Genomic DNA, 15,132 nt, shown 5'->3' with positions numbered 1-15,132 from the left:
GGATAGCTGTGCATTTTTTTTGTCCACAAAAACAAAGCAATAACATTACCAGGAGATTTTAAATATGTTTGTTAATCAATAGTGTTTTTATGTTAATATTGATGTATTTTAATGAATGATTTTCTTTTTTAACGTTCCCTGTCAGTTATGGAGTTTTAATTGCATGCACACAAATTCACTTCGAAAATAACATAATTGGCATAAGCAATCAAGCGACCATGATTTTGTAACTGTGTCTTAAAGGGGCCTTTTCACGTTTTGGTAAATTGACAAAAAAAAACAACAAATTGTTTGAAATTCTCAAATTTTCGTTGTAGTTATTATATTTTTGAGGAAACAGTAATACTGAACATTTACCATGCTCTAAAATATCTATTATATGCATCTTTCAACGATTTGAAAACCTGAAAATTATAAAGCGTTGCAACGCAAAACGATTGAATAATTTGGAGAGTTCTGTTGTTGCCGTTATATTTTTTGATACTACGAGGATTGCTTATATAAAATCTACAATACACCACCGGTTGTAAGAGCACAGATGGCTGAGTGGTCTAAGCGATAGATTTTTACTCCAGGGGTCAGTGGTTCGAGCCCTGTTGATGGTTACTTTTTTTCTTTCTTTAATTTTATTCCTATTTTTTACTGGAGCTTTTAGATCCAGTGTATACATTTATCAATATAAAGCATTTAATGACAAACTTCAATAATATAATAATAATAATAATAATAATAATAATAATAAAAATCTCTTTATTTTCCGAAGGTAACTCATTAAGACAACACATTGATACAAAGTCATGCAAACAGTTTAACAATGGCAATCTTATTTTCAATGAGGCCTTCAAACAACTATGGTATGTATAATGCATTTCTACATTATAATGCAAACATGTAGACTTCGACGGACATAACAGTACTCACAGTCACAGTGTTATAGAAGTGTCATAACAAGCAAGTATATTATATGACTTCTCTTATATTATTAATTTCTCTTTCAATATTGAAATGGTCTCAAGGAACACATATTTATTAACAGAAAGTAATTAAGAATATAAATGTATTGTTGATTACATTTTCCCATATTCACAAACTCTAACGCACGCACGCACGCACACTCACGCATACACACACCTTTACACACACTCACACTTATACAATTACCATATCTTAATTAACACGACCAATAACAATAACAAGAAGTTAACAAAAACAGCCGTGTACGTTACTGTACAAAGTCAGAGTTTAAAAACGTGGAATACATACAACTTGAAATAGTTTACGATCGACAGGAGTGGCTGATATACACAAATATTATAATTACAGAAACAATACAAATGTATTTATAACCATAGTTGTTCACAATAGGATATGAAATTACACAACTGTTATGAAGAATAGCCTGCACCTCCTTGCTATATAAATAGTTGAAAAGCAATCTGTATATTTGTTTGCAGAAATTAAATCTACAGGAATCATTACGACACTTATGGAGTATTTGACTTTTGAATAAGAGGAAAACAGAAAAATGTTACTATGCGTGAGACTCATTTTGCGCCTCAAAGAGGAAATATTTCTTAAGCATATGTTTGAAAGTGGTGAGAGTGAGAGATTGGCGAATACGTACCGGTATGTGGTTCCATATTTCCATACCAGAGTAACTAAACTACTTTTTAAAAAGGTTTGAGTGTGGTGTTTTATGCGTCAAATCATTGTTTGATATCGATCTTTAATTGTAATTATTGTTTTTCACCAGTTTTATCAAGTAGTCAATATATGTGGGCGTTAAATTATGAAGAGATTTGTAAATAATTATATCTGGGAAATATTTACATCTGTTTTCAAAAGAAAGTCATTGATTTTTTGTGATAAATCATAATCATTTATATTTAAATCATTACGTAATATTACTCTTAAAAACCATCTTTGCAGAAATGATATTCTGTTTATGTCTCTAGTATTTGCATTTTGCCATGTGACACATCCATAATCAATAATTGGTGTTACATACGCATTATAGAACATAATACATGCCAAAATCTAAAACACCCCTTTAAACCGTCGAAATATGTTATAAACAAAACAAAAACTAGAAATACTCTTTTAACAAATTTCATCATGAGTAAAGTCAATGTATAAATTTATTTTCGGACTTATCGCAGCCTATGTGTATTAGCACGAAAACTGTTGAACGGAAATATAATTGAGGGCGGCTTTTGGAAAACGGGGCTTAAGCCATGTCCGTTTATTGTCGTTTCAGATAAGACTGTGCAGTCCGCACACTTTTCGCTTAGATTGTATTTTTCGTTTAATTTATGTCTTATTTTAGCGAAAATCCAGTTAATTGTTGTCCTGCACTAGCCTGTGCGTACTGCACATGTGTATGTCGTAACATTTGGGTCAAAAGTACAAATACATCAACAGCTAAAAAAATAGATATCACCGCGGTGTCACCGCGGTGATATTTATTTTGTCACTGCGGTGACGAATTATGACTGTTGGTATATTTTTATGCCTGCTGTTACATTTATTTGTTTGAGTGAGTTTTCAAACAATCATTTTCACCGTAACAAACCGATATTTTCTAAACTGGCAGCGCAATTCGTTCAATTTACTACAATTCAGATGCTTCATATAGATAATTAAAAGATAACAATACATGAAACAACATTGCAGACTGAGCAAAGATATGTCTACCTACCGATACATAATATTTTTAAAGTTCCGTTTTCGTTATTATCAACGTTGCCGAATATAAACATAGGCGAAGCTTGAATTGACGCCGATTGGCCGTTTTGCAAGACGCTATTTCATTTGTCAGTTTGAATTAGCTCTTATCAAACTCTTTGGGTCAGACAAAGTATCACCGCAGTTACAAATATATCACCGCAGTAATAAATTTATTAGCGCAGTGACAAAATTGTCACAGCGGTAACAATTTTGTCACCGCGGTGATATCTATTTATAGCTGTTGGCGTATATGTAGTTTTGACCCAAAGGGTACGTCATACACATGATCATCTGTTACGAAACTTTACCAACACGCATTAAGGTCTGTTTTTGCAGAACAAGGCTTATATTTCAACATGACGTCACAATGCCTCCACTGAAAAAAGCGAATCAGTGTCATGTTTCAAACTATAGCGGACGCTTGACAACGTTACAATATAAATTTCTTCGCTTCCTGCGTCATGGAACTACTCGCGATATCTCACTATTTCTGTGCACTATCTCGTGTTTCATTTTAAAAGCACTTATCAAAGTGGTTTTTATGATTGACTTCGCTTCCCTGAAATCACGGTCAACCAATCGCGACGCATGCGTGCTCGAAATGTCACTGCTCCAGAACAGACGGAATAGTCTTAGTTTGTTGTACACATATCGAAACAGATTACTAAAACGTTCATAGAAAATCTCTTACATCATTGCGAAGTTTCCATAGCAATAATATGTTCTGTTGCAAATAATGGATTGATCAGGTTTAATTTCCAAGACTCTAACAGTTTCCAGACTTCCATTAAAATGATACCCCACTCCTAATTGAATTGTGTTAATGAATGTTTTTCATACCGCGCTGGTATTAACCCTAGCATTTAGAAAAAAGCCTTGGCAAACAGCGTAGACCCAGATGAGACGCCGCATGATGCGGCGTCTTATCAGGGTCTGCGATGTTTGCTTAAAGAAATTTCTGTAAGAGATATTCTAAATATAGAAATAAATATAATAGACATCCCTAATTTTGGAAATAAATTGATCCAATTTAGAAGGATGGGAGAGTCCACTATGCTTAAATGGGTTAAACCTTTGTATTTCTACGTTTTTGAGGCAACATTATGTGGGAGTGTGTCCAAGCTCCCCTATTAGCTTAGCTGACACACGAACGCTGGGATAATTTCCGTTAAAGTTAATAAGTAAATAAGGGAGTGGTGTTATAGGGGTTGGACCTGAGAACCCGGACGGGATTCCGCCAGTCCGATATGGTGACCAACAACCATCCGCACATGCGACGGGACTGGGTATTGAATCGTGTACGAGGCGAGGAGCGGGTGTATCAGAAAGCATAGTTCACGTATAATTAATTAATACTATTTATATTGCAGCTGCAAATATTGCCTTGCCAGCAAAATGCGGCGGAAGTATCAAAATAAATACGTCAAGTTCGGTAATTATTACGTTCACCAATGAGGAACGTGTCGTCGACGAGTGTAGTTATAACGTAACACAAGATGACGTTAAGTGCCAAATCTGCGTCACTGTGATCACCCCAAATTACGAGATGGACTGCAACGTGAGAGTGAAGTGGCACACAGGAGCGGAGACCTTTGCGTTCTACAGTCGCCAAGTAAGCGAGATAATGGCGCCTCGTTCCTGGAAAACTGGGCTTAATTATATCAATATATATCAATCCTGCAAATATTATATATATATATGTATTTATATAATCAGAATGTGGAAAAACGGCAATTTTATACAAACAATTCAGATTGTTGTCATTGTTTTGCGGCTTGCTATATCTGTGAAAGTAGCGCTTATCGTGCGATTATTAGAGTACAGTCTTTGTATTTAAATAAACATATATATAACGTGAATGAATGCTACTAAATGCGTTTACTCTTTAGTGTATAATAGACAGATGATACTAAATATTTCATTGATTTCTATGTGAAAACGCGTTATTTCTACATAGCACTGACCAATATCGGAAAAAAAAATCTAAATTAACATAATATCTTTAATCAGCATAATTTGTATGCCAAAATCCAAGGACCCACATAAAACAATAAACGAAACTCATGGGATCAATCCGCATAATACTTATTATTTGTATCATATGTAAAAGTACCACTAAATTTAGCCGTATCTCCCAGTTAGCTTTCCGTCCTATTTCCGTTGTAGAGGTACTGGTGTGGCATGTTCGACTACAGCCCCGTGTGTATGCCGGTGTTCAGCATGGGCCTCACTCTACAGGACCTGCATACCTTGGCCCTGGGGACGCGCTACAGCATGAAGTTCTACGTGGAACGCTCTGGTACGTAGCTATACAGTCTAGCTTTGACAAAGCACACGTAGAATCTCTTTGTAGACTTTTTCACACATCATATGAGCTGCGGTCTGGGAAACTGGGTTTAATTCATTTTCGTAAAGTGTCGTTTCAGATAAGAATGTGCAGTTCGCACAGGCCAATAAGGGGCGACACTTTTTTGATTTTTTTCGTTTAAAGGAAGTATCATCTAAACAAAATTCCACTCTAGGTTGAAAGTGTTATCCCTGATTAGCCTGTGCGCACTGCACAGGTTTATCTTAAACGACACTCTACTAACATTGGGGAATGTTTTTATGCTGATTAACGGTACTCAACATGGTAGACTGACCGGAAAACGTAAACCAATTCATGCATCTTAACTGAACAAAAAAAAGAACTCTGAACTGAATAAGAAATTAAACTCTGAACTCAACTTAAAGTCATATGCTTTTGCGTGGTTTATATATTTCCATCCCATGTGCGGACGGTTGCACCATTAACTTTAAGATCATTGTATAACAGCATCGGCCAGCCAATACAATGGAGGGCAGGTACAATAATAACACACATCTTTCTGTTGTAATTTTCGTGCCATAGCCATTCGCTATTTTTTTACGCAGAAGATACGTTCATACTGTAATTTTGTTGTGCAAAACATAATTAAAGAAAGTATTGAATGGATTCAAAGAAATATATTATGTACTGATTAAGGAATTTGAGAGCAAGTGCACATTAAAGAACCACAACTCTTTCTTCAATATTACAGGGTAACTGCCCTTTGTTCACTCTGTACGTCCATTATATTTTAGATATTAAGGTGAAACTCCACAGATTTACAAAGAACACTGAAGTTTGTAAAGTGTTTTAAAGTATTAGCCCTTGATAGATTTTTGCACAGGGTCCAATTACACAATGTACTTAAACAGCAAATATACAACGTTGAGAGGAAGTGCATGCAGTGTACAAGAAACCTAACTCTTTCTTTAATATTGATGGAGGTTTTGTCTATTGTCAAATAATGCTGGTCAAAGGATAACTGATAGTCCAAAATTGATTGTAATACACATTGAAGACATTGCGATTTCTTTTCCTTTTAATAAATATATCATCTTTCTCTCTATCAAATTCGTCGGGTGCATCCAACACTTACAATCACTTATTCCTTTTTTGCAGACGAGGTTGGATCTGTTTCCATGTACCACGTGTCCAGCATAATCCGAGGTCACGGTCTGACCTTGTATCGAGGCCACGTTATACCGAGGTTACACTGGGATATTTTTTTCGCCGCCACCTTCATAGTTCTTTTCATAGCAGTTTTTGCTGTCTTCGCCATAAGGCAATATTCAAAACGAAAAGGTAAGTTAAAAAATATCATTAACAGCAATTGAACACGTTTAAACATGATTTAAATGAAAAAATAAAACAACAACAGACATTCGATTGGACTCATTGGCTATAAATCTTTAAATCGGACCTCAACTTATGTCTATGTACAAACAACTTTTTACTGTTATAAGCAAGTGTAAAACATGGTAATATTCACAATTAGACAAAGGACCTGAGGTCGCTTAAGTTTGAATGACGATGCACAGTGGAATTAAGTCATTTTTAATTGCAACTCGATTAAATAAGCGAAAAGCTAACAGTTTTCACAGAGTTCCGCGTAATAATTATTGTACTTGGATTAATATGGAACATATTGAACTAAGTGATCTTTGCACATGTGTGTATGCAAAGAGTGATTTAGTACCTGTTGCTATTTAAGTGCAATTCTAACCAGAATGAAATTAAATATACAATTTAATTAAACATCTTTTTGAATTAGTATAGGCCTACTTAAAAATCAACCACAAACGGCACTGATGTTTAATATAATTACATCATAACACATTACATATGTGGCATTCGGGGCACGAAATTACATCGCGTTTCCGTCAATGCTCTGTTTCTAACACATGCATGTTTATATAAAAAAATTCGTAGCCGACGTTTGAATTTGAGCTGACTATAAATAAAAAAGAAAACAAAAGCAATGATTGTCTCAATTTTTTATTAAGTTCATAACAACTCTTTTGCCTTCATTAAACGTATTATCAACACATCCAATTAAGTACAAGTTATGCACTTATAATGTTGCGTAGACGTGCAAATCAGGCCCCGTGTTCACAAAACGATTTTGCAATCAAAAATCGATTTTAACTGACATCGATTTTCATTTTTGCCTATCAACTACAATGGAAATCCATTTTCTATGACAAGCAAAATCGATTTTCGATTGCAAAAAATGTTTTGTGAACACGGGGCCTGGTATGACCACGATTTCAGTGCACGTGGCTAACAAGGAGACGTCGGACAGCGCCACAACAGACGTTGCCGTCGAGCTGACACAAATTCTGCAGCAGACGGACTTAAGCAACGCTCCAGACGTTATTAACAACGGTATTCTTTTACTTTATAACTTAAACGCCAATTGTCAGCACCTATTTTTGTCTCCCGAGTCTTTAAATAAGGCAGTTTTTATGACAATGACTTAATGGGTCTGCGGACTGCACAGACTTATCTGGGACGACACTTAACGCACATGAATTAAGCCAGGTTTTCCCAGAACGAGGCTTATATATCTTTCATGGTCGTATGAAATCTGCAGTAGCCTATTTATAAATATAATACTAAACAATGATCAGTATGTCCGTTAAGGTCACAATATACTAATTATTTCCCCTATAAAATTCAATTTAAAAGCGACAACTTTAAGCGAAAATATAAGCAACATTTTGCTAATAGAGACCCACATAACCATACCTTTTTTAAAGGGTATTCTACGCTGAATTGATTTAAGCAATAAAAAGATATGGCATGCTAAAACCAATGTAGAACTTGACACAAAATCAAAATTTACTGTTTTTGCACATTGTTTCGGCCGTTTTATAGTGGAATGAAACCTTTTTCAGTGCATTTTTTTTACTATAGTCTGTAACTTTATAATATTTCATGGATTTAGTACTGAGCACCTATTCATGCCCTATCTCCAAAAGATAAAACCAGATAGTTTAAAGTGTAAAACATGCCTTCGAGTAAACTATGATGATTTTTGTTAGAGAGGACAGCCTACACGACTCTATTATTTAGTATAATGTAACCTCTACATAGTTACAGGTAGTTAAAAAGCTATTGGATTGAACGTTATTTTGAGATCATCGCGGGATAAAACAATTATTTTGGGTCGATATTTCTTTATGTTTAAAGATTGTTCTTAATTTTACCATATATTTTATGTGTAATATTGTTGTTGTTGTTTATAATGCGCATTTCGAGCATCATACACTTTCATCATGTCGTTGTATTGCCAACATAATACATAGGACTGAATTGTGACACTTCTGCTTTATTTGCCGTGAGGCAAAAACGATAAATTAGAAGAATACAAAACATCTTCAAACGGTGTATGCCTATAAATACTGAACGATTTTCATCATTAGTGATCAGTACTGATATATTTGTACTCTGAAGAAAAACCAATATACTTAGTACATTGTTGATATTTTCAGATAATTATACGCACACGTTACCACGACAACCTCCACAAGATTTAGCAGACTCACATTCGTATGACGACAACGACAAGTCACGTCTGCTACCACGGGACTGAATTCCGCGTGTCACGCAGTGATTTCAATACAACAACGCATTTCTTACAACATCTTCATATTTCGATCCCATCAACCTCCGCGCCGATAAGACTGAACCGAGTTGGTTCACTATGGGGACATAATCTCTGGGAGGAGTTTTCGCTACCTTAACAATGCATACTAACTTAACGCTGACTTCTAAGAATTGAACAAAAGATGTATACAAATGAGTCGTGCTCTGTAAAAAGGGGGTTAAATACATGTGCGTAAAGTGTCGTCCCAGATAAGCCTGAGTAGTCCGCACAGGCTTATCAGGGACGACACTCTTCGCCTTAACTGGATATTTGCTAAGAATATACTTTCTTAAAACAGAACATATCATACACGCGTAAAGTGTCGTCCCTGATTAGCCTGTGTGGACGTCACAGGCTAAACTGGTACGGCACTTTACGCACATGCATGAAACCCCTTTTTCACAGATCTTTGCTCTAATGCTATACGAATGTGCACATTCAGGTGTTGCTTATACCGCAACAAAGTTTCGTATGGATTAACCCTTTGCATGCTGGGAAATTTGTCGTCTGCTAAAATGTCGTCTGCAGAATTTCTAAAATTAGCATTTTCTTCGATTTTTTTCAAAGAATACTATCAGAATAGCAAACAGTTTGGATCCTGATGAGACGCCACGTTCTGTGGCGTCTCATCTGGATCCAAACTGTTTGCAAAGGCCTTTAAAATTCAGCTCCAGCGCTTTAAGGGTTAAGAAACATAAGCCTACACGTTTATAAATAAACATGTGTGTGATGCTCTGACGAAGGTTATTTTTAGTTTAAAGGAAATTAACTTGTGTATAGGAAATTTGCTTTATTGTCCTTTAAAACAGATACTATAATTCATTTGGTCAGATTAGGAAATATTTTTCTATAATATTCATTTTTCTTCTGTAGTTCGTGTTCATAATTGGAATGCACCTTGTGCAAATAATAACTTTTTTACGGGTATATAGTATTTTTTTTAGAAAAAAAGAATACCCATTAATACCAAACTAAAAGTGTGTCGGTAGGTAAGGTGCCTAAATACAAAATGCGTTGGTAGTTTCTAAAAATAATATATCATAATTCTTTTTTCAGTCTCAAAAGTACGAGACTGATGTCTCGTCTGTCTTGAGTTCAAGTGTCCAGATAGGAAGAGTTTTTTATTAAGTATATTGTGATGTTTTTGTTGTGATATTGTGAATGTCTGTCCATTCGATTTGCTTAAATGCACAACGGTTGTATTTGATACCTTATGCACTTTCAATACTGTGTTGTATATGCAGAAGTAATTTCTTTAATGAGGTTGTATTATGTAACGAAATGCTACGCGCGTTTTCATATCATATATTGTATTTCAAATAATGTATTTTGCAGTTTTAAACTAACGAATGTGGTCCCAAATACATATCCATTTTTTTTTAATTTTACTGATATTTTTATTGTTATAAGACTATTAAATGTCAACCATTTACAACCTTAAAGAATATATCTCTCGTTCAAAGAACACTGGGCTAAATGCATGTGTGGAAACTGTGTTCCCAGATTAGCATGTACAGCCCGCACGGGCTAATCAGGGACGACACTGTCCACATAAACTGGATTTCTGTAAGAATAGACCTCCATTCAACGCAAAATTCCATAAAAGCGTAGTGTCGTCCCAGATTCGCATGTGCGCACTGTACAGATTAATCTGGCAGACACTTTAATATTGTTAAAAATTTAGCTATTTTTATTTTTAAAGCATTGGAAATAAGAAATACTTATAATACATATTACGTTTAGGGTAGGATTTTTGTATATATTTCAGCCCAGCCTCTCGCTGTATATGGTCCTCTCTTAAATACCCAATACTTTGTTTAAGAATGTACCGATTTATTTTTTGTGTTTATAATTTTAATGACCTCTGACTTTGTTTTATGCATATTGCATGTGACATTTCATGTATACTCATGGGCTTATTGCCTACTGTATTATCAAATAAACTAAATCTTTAAGCACATGCATTAAGCCCAGTTTTCCCAGAACGAGTCTGATATAATCTCATTATACTGTTATGAACGATCAACTCATACTTGACATTCTCTATATTAGATATATCCGTCCTTTTGTAAAAGCATGTAAATATTTGAACGGCAATACAGTTTATACATACTTTTTGGACAGTTTTTTTCTATATTTTTAATTGCAATATTTCATTTAAACTTGTTTTTCTTTTTTTCCTTTACATGTTTCACATTATCAATATGCCATCAATGTACACTGTATTTATTACGTATTTATATCGAAGATTCAATGCAGCAAAGTCATTGCTCTTGGAAATTCAGCGCTATAGAAGTAGATTGAGCCTTGATTTTTTATAATTATCTCGCGTAATGTTCGTAATAACACGTATCGAGAAATCATAAATCTTCTTTTCCTAAAACAAGTAGGTACACACGTCTACACATATATTTATTGTTACATGTTCAGATTGCTGAATCTAAACCAATATGACAATTCGATTGTAACTTATTTCCATTCAGTAATGCATTTTCTTTCCCTGAAATACTATCCGGGAACAGGATAAATGTGCGCAATAACCAATTTCTTGGTATCAACGCTGTGCGACATATTGTCCTCAGCGTGAGTCGTATCGGCGATGTTCGATTCATTTCACCGTAATGTGATTACATTTCTTGTTAATGTTGTGGTGAATATTTAGTTTAGCCGGTCTTTGCAGAAACCGGGCTTAATGCATGTGCGGTAAGTATATCCACAGTAGCCTGTGCAGATCGCAGAGGCTAGTCAGGTGTGACGCTTTCCGCTGTTTTGAACTGTTCGTTTAAAGAAATTCTCATCAACACGAAAATCTAATCTAGGCAAAAGTGTCGTTTCTAATTTGTCTGTAAGGAATGCACAGGTAAATCACAGACTACACTTTACGCGCATGCATTAAGCCCGATTTTCACAGAGCGTGGCTCATTTATCGGCTGGCATTGAACGGAAGAGATCACTGTGAATTTGGTCAGATTTGCTGTATAGGTTGTAGTTTTGAAATATACCAAGCATCACAGCATCAAACTACTTGAAAGCATCTTGTAAACGAGAATATATAATGGTTATATACATGTATTGACATGATCATCTTGTCTGGTGCTATATTGTATTTCCGAGTGTAATTAGTGCACATAGGTATCAGTGGCGTGCTGTGTGGTATGCTGAAGACGAGCTTATTATACACTTTGTGTCATACATTATACTGAAACTCACCATCATGCTTTTCATGTAATACTGCTTTGGAAGTTTAATACGTAAGTTGCATGTCTCACTTTCATCACGAAAGCTTACATCCATAAAGAAAATACGAATAATTTATTATGTTCATTACCCATTGTTCTGGTGCGAATCTAATAACACTGAATACGTTATTTGTATTTATAATAAAGGTACAACAGTATTGAGTTTGAAACTGGATATGCCATGTTACTGTGTGTGTTATTTTGCATAGTATAAAGTCTTCGTTTTTCATCGTTGTATCATATAGTGTCAACATCTCCTGTCAAAGTGTAAACGGCTTGGTGAACTTCTTTGCATATAAAAACGCCTTCAATATTCGAGCTTTAATGTGGCGCTTAATCTGTACTATATAATTATAAAAAAATGCCTCATCATCGCGAAAGAAAAGCAGGTAAACAGTAAGTTACAACGTCACGATTACCAATCAATAGGGTTATATTATATTTGGTTTGTTTGTTCAGTTACTAGTATATCGTGACGGTCAGTCAAGCAACTCACACTTAAGCGGCCCATCCACAATCAATATAATTGTCAATTTTATTGTAAATAATGAAGGTTGACAATAAAATTGATAGTGAATGGATGATATTGAAGATTGAGTCAATGTATTAAAGAAAATTAGAGATCTCAAATATTTATTGACGGATTGTTAATTGTATTGACGAGTGTTTTGCACCCTTCAATAATATTTAATCAATATTTATACATTTCTATATGTAGTCTCGTCAAAATTTCCACACAGTCAACATGGGTAAAGGGCAAAAAATATTCTGTCAATATTATTGAGTCAGTGAAATTGACAATGATAGTGTGTGTGGATGGGCCGCTTTACCTGGTTAAATTACTCGATGTATATACATATGCCGGGAATAAATTGATCCCGGAAGTTTGAAGTTTAGGTAAAAAGTTACTTAAAACACACTCTTACCCCTCGGTAAAAACAACGCTGGTCCATTATATCAACGAATGATAGCTTACTTTAAATAATAACGGTTGATAAAGTGTGTGATTTTGAAAGGATTATACATGAGTGAGCTTTATTTGTACCAGCAGATAAGTGGGCATTTCCAAAAGGTTGCTTTCCTGGATACATATATGAGTCGCGTTCTGAGAACACTGGGCATAATGCTTGTGCGTAAAGTGTCATCCCAGATTAGCCTGTGCAGTTCGCATAGGCTAATAAGGAACGACATTTTACGCTTTTCCATTTTTCGTTTAAATGAAGTCTCTTCGCAAAAATCCAATTAAGGCGGAAAGTGTCGTCCCTGATAAGCCTATGCGGACTGCACAGGCTAATATGGGACGACACTTTACGCACATGCATTAAGCACCGTTTTCTCAGAACACGACTGTATTGACAACTACCCTAAACGAAACGGATAACAAAATGGCCTGTTAGGGCTATCATAACCAATACCCACACAGGTTATGTGACCCAGTCAACGGATCGAACCGTGATACTCTGAATTGCAGTATGGCGATCAATCAAATAGCTAATCAAATAAAATGCATACATATTGTTAATAACTCATCTGTATCTGAATTTAATGTTCTTTTAAGAACGTGCGTATGTTTATTCAATGATTGTATGTGCATGATATTTTTTTTATTTCACGTGAATACATCATCAATTGCATTTGTTATTAGTTTGGTTTTTAATCAATATCGTATCAAAGTTTGAAATCATTTATAGAACACATGAGTAATCGATAGTCTCTTATGTTAAATAAGTAGCGCTTGTAATTTCAATTTTTCGGACTTTTATTGCAGGTTTTGTAGATATGCATTCTGGCTTTCAACGCTTGGTCTATTCTATATAATGCCAGCATTTTTCAATGGCTGTCGATGTAGGTCTTTAAGTTATAGCCATTTGACTCGGGTTAATGGCTGATGCGTCTGCAGAGGTGTATTGTCGTCTCAGTTGAATGTGAACATCCACTATAGAGAAATAGTAATATACATTCATTCCCAAAGTTTAAATGAAAGCTTGTCATATTTTTTTAAAGGTCACAATGGCCGTGACCTTTGACCTTGTGACCCAAATATGGGTGTGGCGTGTAGAACTCATCAAGGTGCATCTACATATGAAGTTTCAAAGTTGTAGGTGGAAGCACTTTGATTTTAGAGCAAAATGTCAAGGTTTTAGCACGACGCCGGCGGACGACACGACACAACGAGCTGGCTATGACAATACCTCGGGTTTTCTCCGAAAACGGCCAAGCTAAGCTAAAAAAACGAAACAAGATTGACTATACTTGTTTTGTATTATACATGAACAATATCAAAAGTGAATGCATACATACATTTTAAAAATATCTTGTTTAAATACATAAATATATTCAAACATTTTCAATAAATTGACATTAACAATATCAAAAGTGAATGCATACATTCATTTTAAAATGTTTCAATACACATATACAAATCACACAAATAATTAAACAACAAGAGCTGTCTGCATAGGATGACATATGCCCCCGAAAAACGCTTTGATAGAAGTTATCAGCAGTTTTCACAACCTAAACGCAGATTTCGAAACCTTAACGCGGACACTAAGTTCAAGGTCAAAGGGGTCAAAATTTGTGGTTGTATGGAAAGGCCTTGTCCATATACACATGCATACCAAATATGAAGGTTACAACTGAAGCGACATAGAAGTTATGAGCATTTTTCGAAACCTAAATGCAGATTTCGAAACATAAACGCGGACCCTAAGTTAAAGGTCAAGGTCAAAGGGGTCAACATTTTTGAGCGTATGGAAAGGCCTTGTCCATAAACACATGCATACCAAATATGAAGGTTACATCTGAAGCGACATAAAAGTTATGAGCATTTTTCAAAACCTAAACGCAGATTTATAAACCTAAACGCGGACACCAAGTTCTAAGTCAAGGTCAAAGGGGTCAAAATGTTTGTGCGTATGGAAAGGCCTTGTTCATATACACATGTGTACCAAATATGAAGGTTACATCTGAAGCGACATAGAAGTCATGAGCATTTTTCGAAAGCTTAACGCAGATTTTGAAACCTAAACGCGGACCCTAAGTTCAAAGTCAAGGTCAAAGGGGTAAAAATTTGAATGTGTATGTAAAGGCCTTGTCCATATACACATGCATACCCAAAATGAAGGTTATATCTGAAGCGACATAGAAGTTATGAGCATTTTTCGAAA

At 35.2% G+C, this 15,132-nt stretch overlaps 1 protein-coding gene across 1 annotated transcript; it reads left to right on the top strand.

Moving 5' to 3' along the window:
- Nucleotides 1–4,273: 4,273 nt before the first annotated feature.
- On the top strand, nt 4,274–8,669 carry LOC127846262 (uncharacterized). Its single transcript, XM_052377432.1, has 5 exons — nt 4,274–4,339; nt 4,894–5,026; nt 6,194–6,376; nt 7,346–7,459; nt 8,569–8,669. Exons 1-5 carry the CDS (start codon nt 4,274–4,276, stop codon nt 8,667–8,669), a joined length of 597 nt encoding a protein of 198 aa, XP_052233392.1.
- The last annotated feature ends 6,463 nt before the right edge of the window (nt 8,670–15,132 follow it).

The sequence above is a fragment of the Dreissena polymorpha genome, chromosome 9, assembly GCF_020536995.1.
Source record: "Dreissena polymorpha isolate Duluth1 chromosome 9, UMN_Dpol_1.0, whole genome shotgun sequence".
In the NCBI taxonomy this organism is placed as follows: Eukaryota; Metazoa; Mollusca; class Bivalvia; order Myida; family Dreissenidae; genus Dreissena; species Dreissena polymorpha.
Note: the sequence above shows the minus strand (reverse complement) of the source record. Positions and strands in the feature narration are given on the sequence as shown.

What these genes read in the sequence shown, in the direction of transcription:
- LOC127846262 (XM_052377432.1), top strand. Translation starts at nt 4,274, where the DNA reads ATGGACTGCAACGTGAGAGTGAAGTGGCACACAGGAGCGGAGACCTTT. An exon ending in TTGCGTTCTACAGTCGCCAA is followed by an intron (nt 4,340 to 4,893) that starts GTAAGCGAGATA and finishes TTTCCGTTGTAG; the next exon opens with AGGTACTGGTGTGGCATGTT. An exon ending in GCAATATTCAAAACGAAAAG is followed by an intron (nt 6,377 to 7,345) that starts GTAAGTTAAAAA and finishes CCACGATTTCAG; the next exon opens with TGCACGTGGCTAACAAGGAG.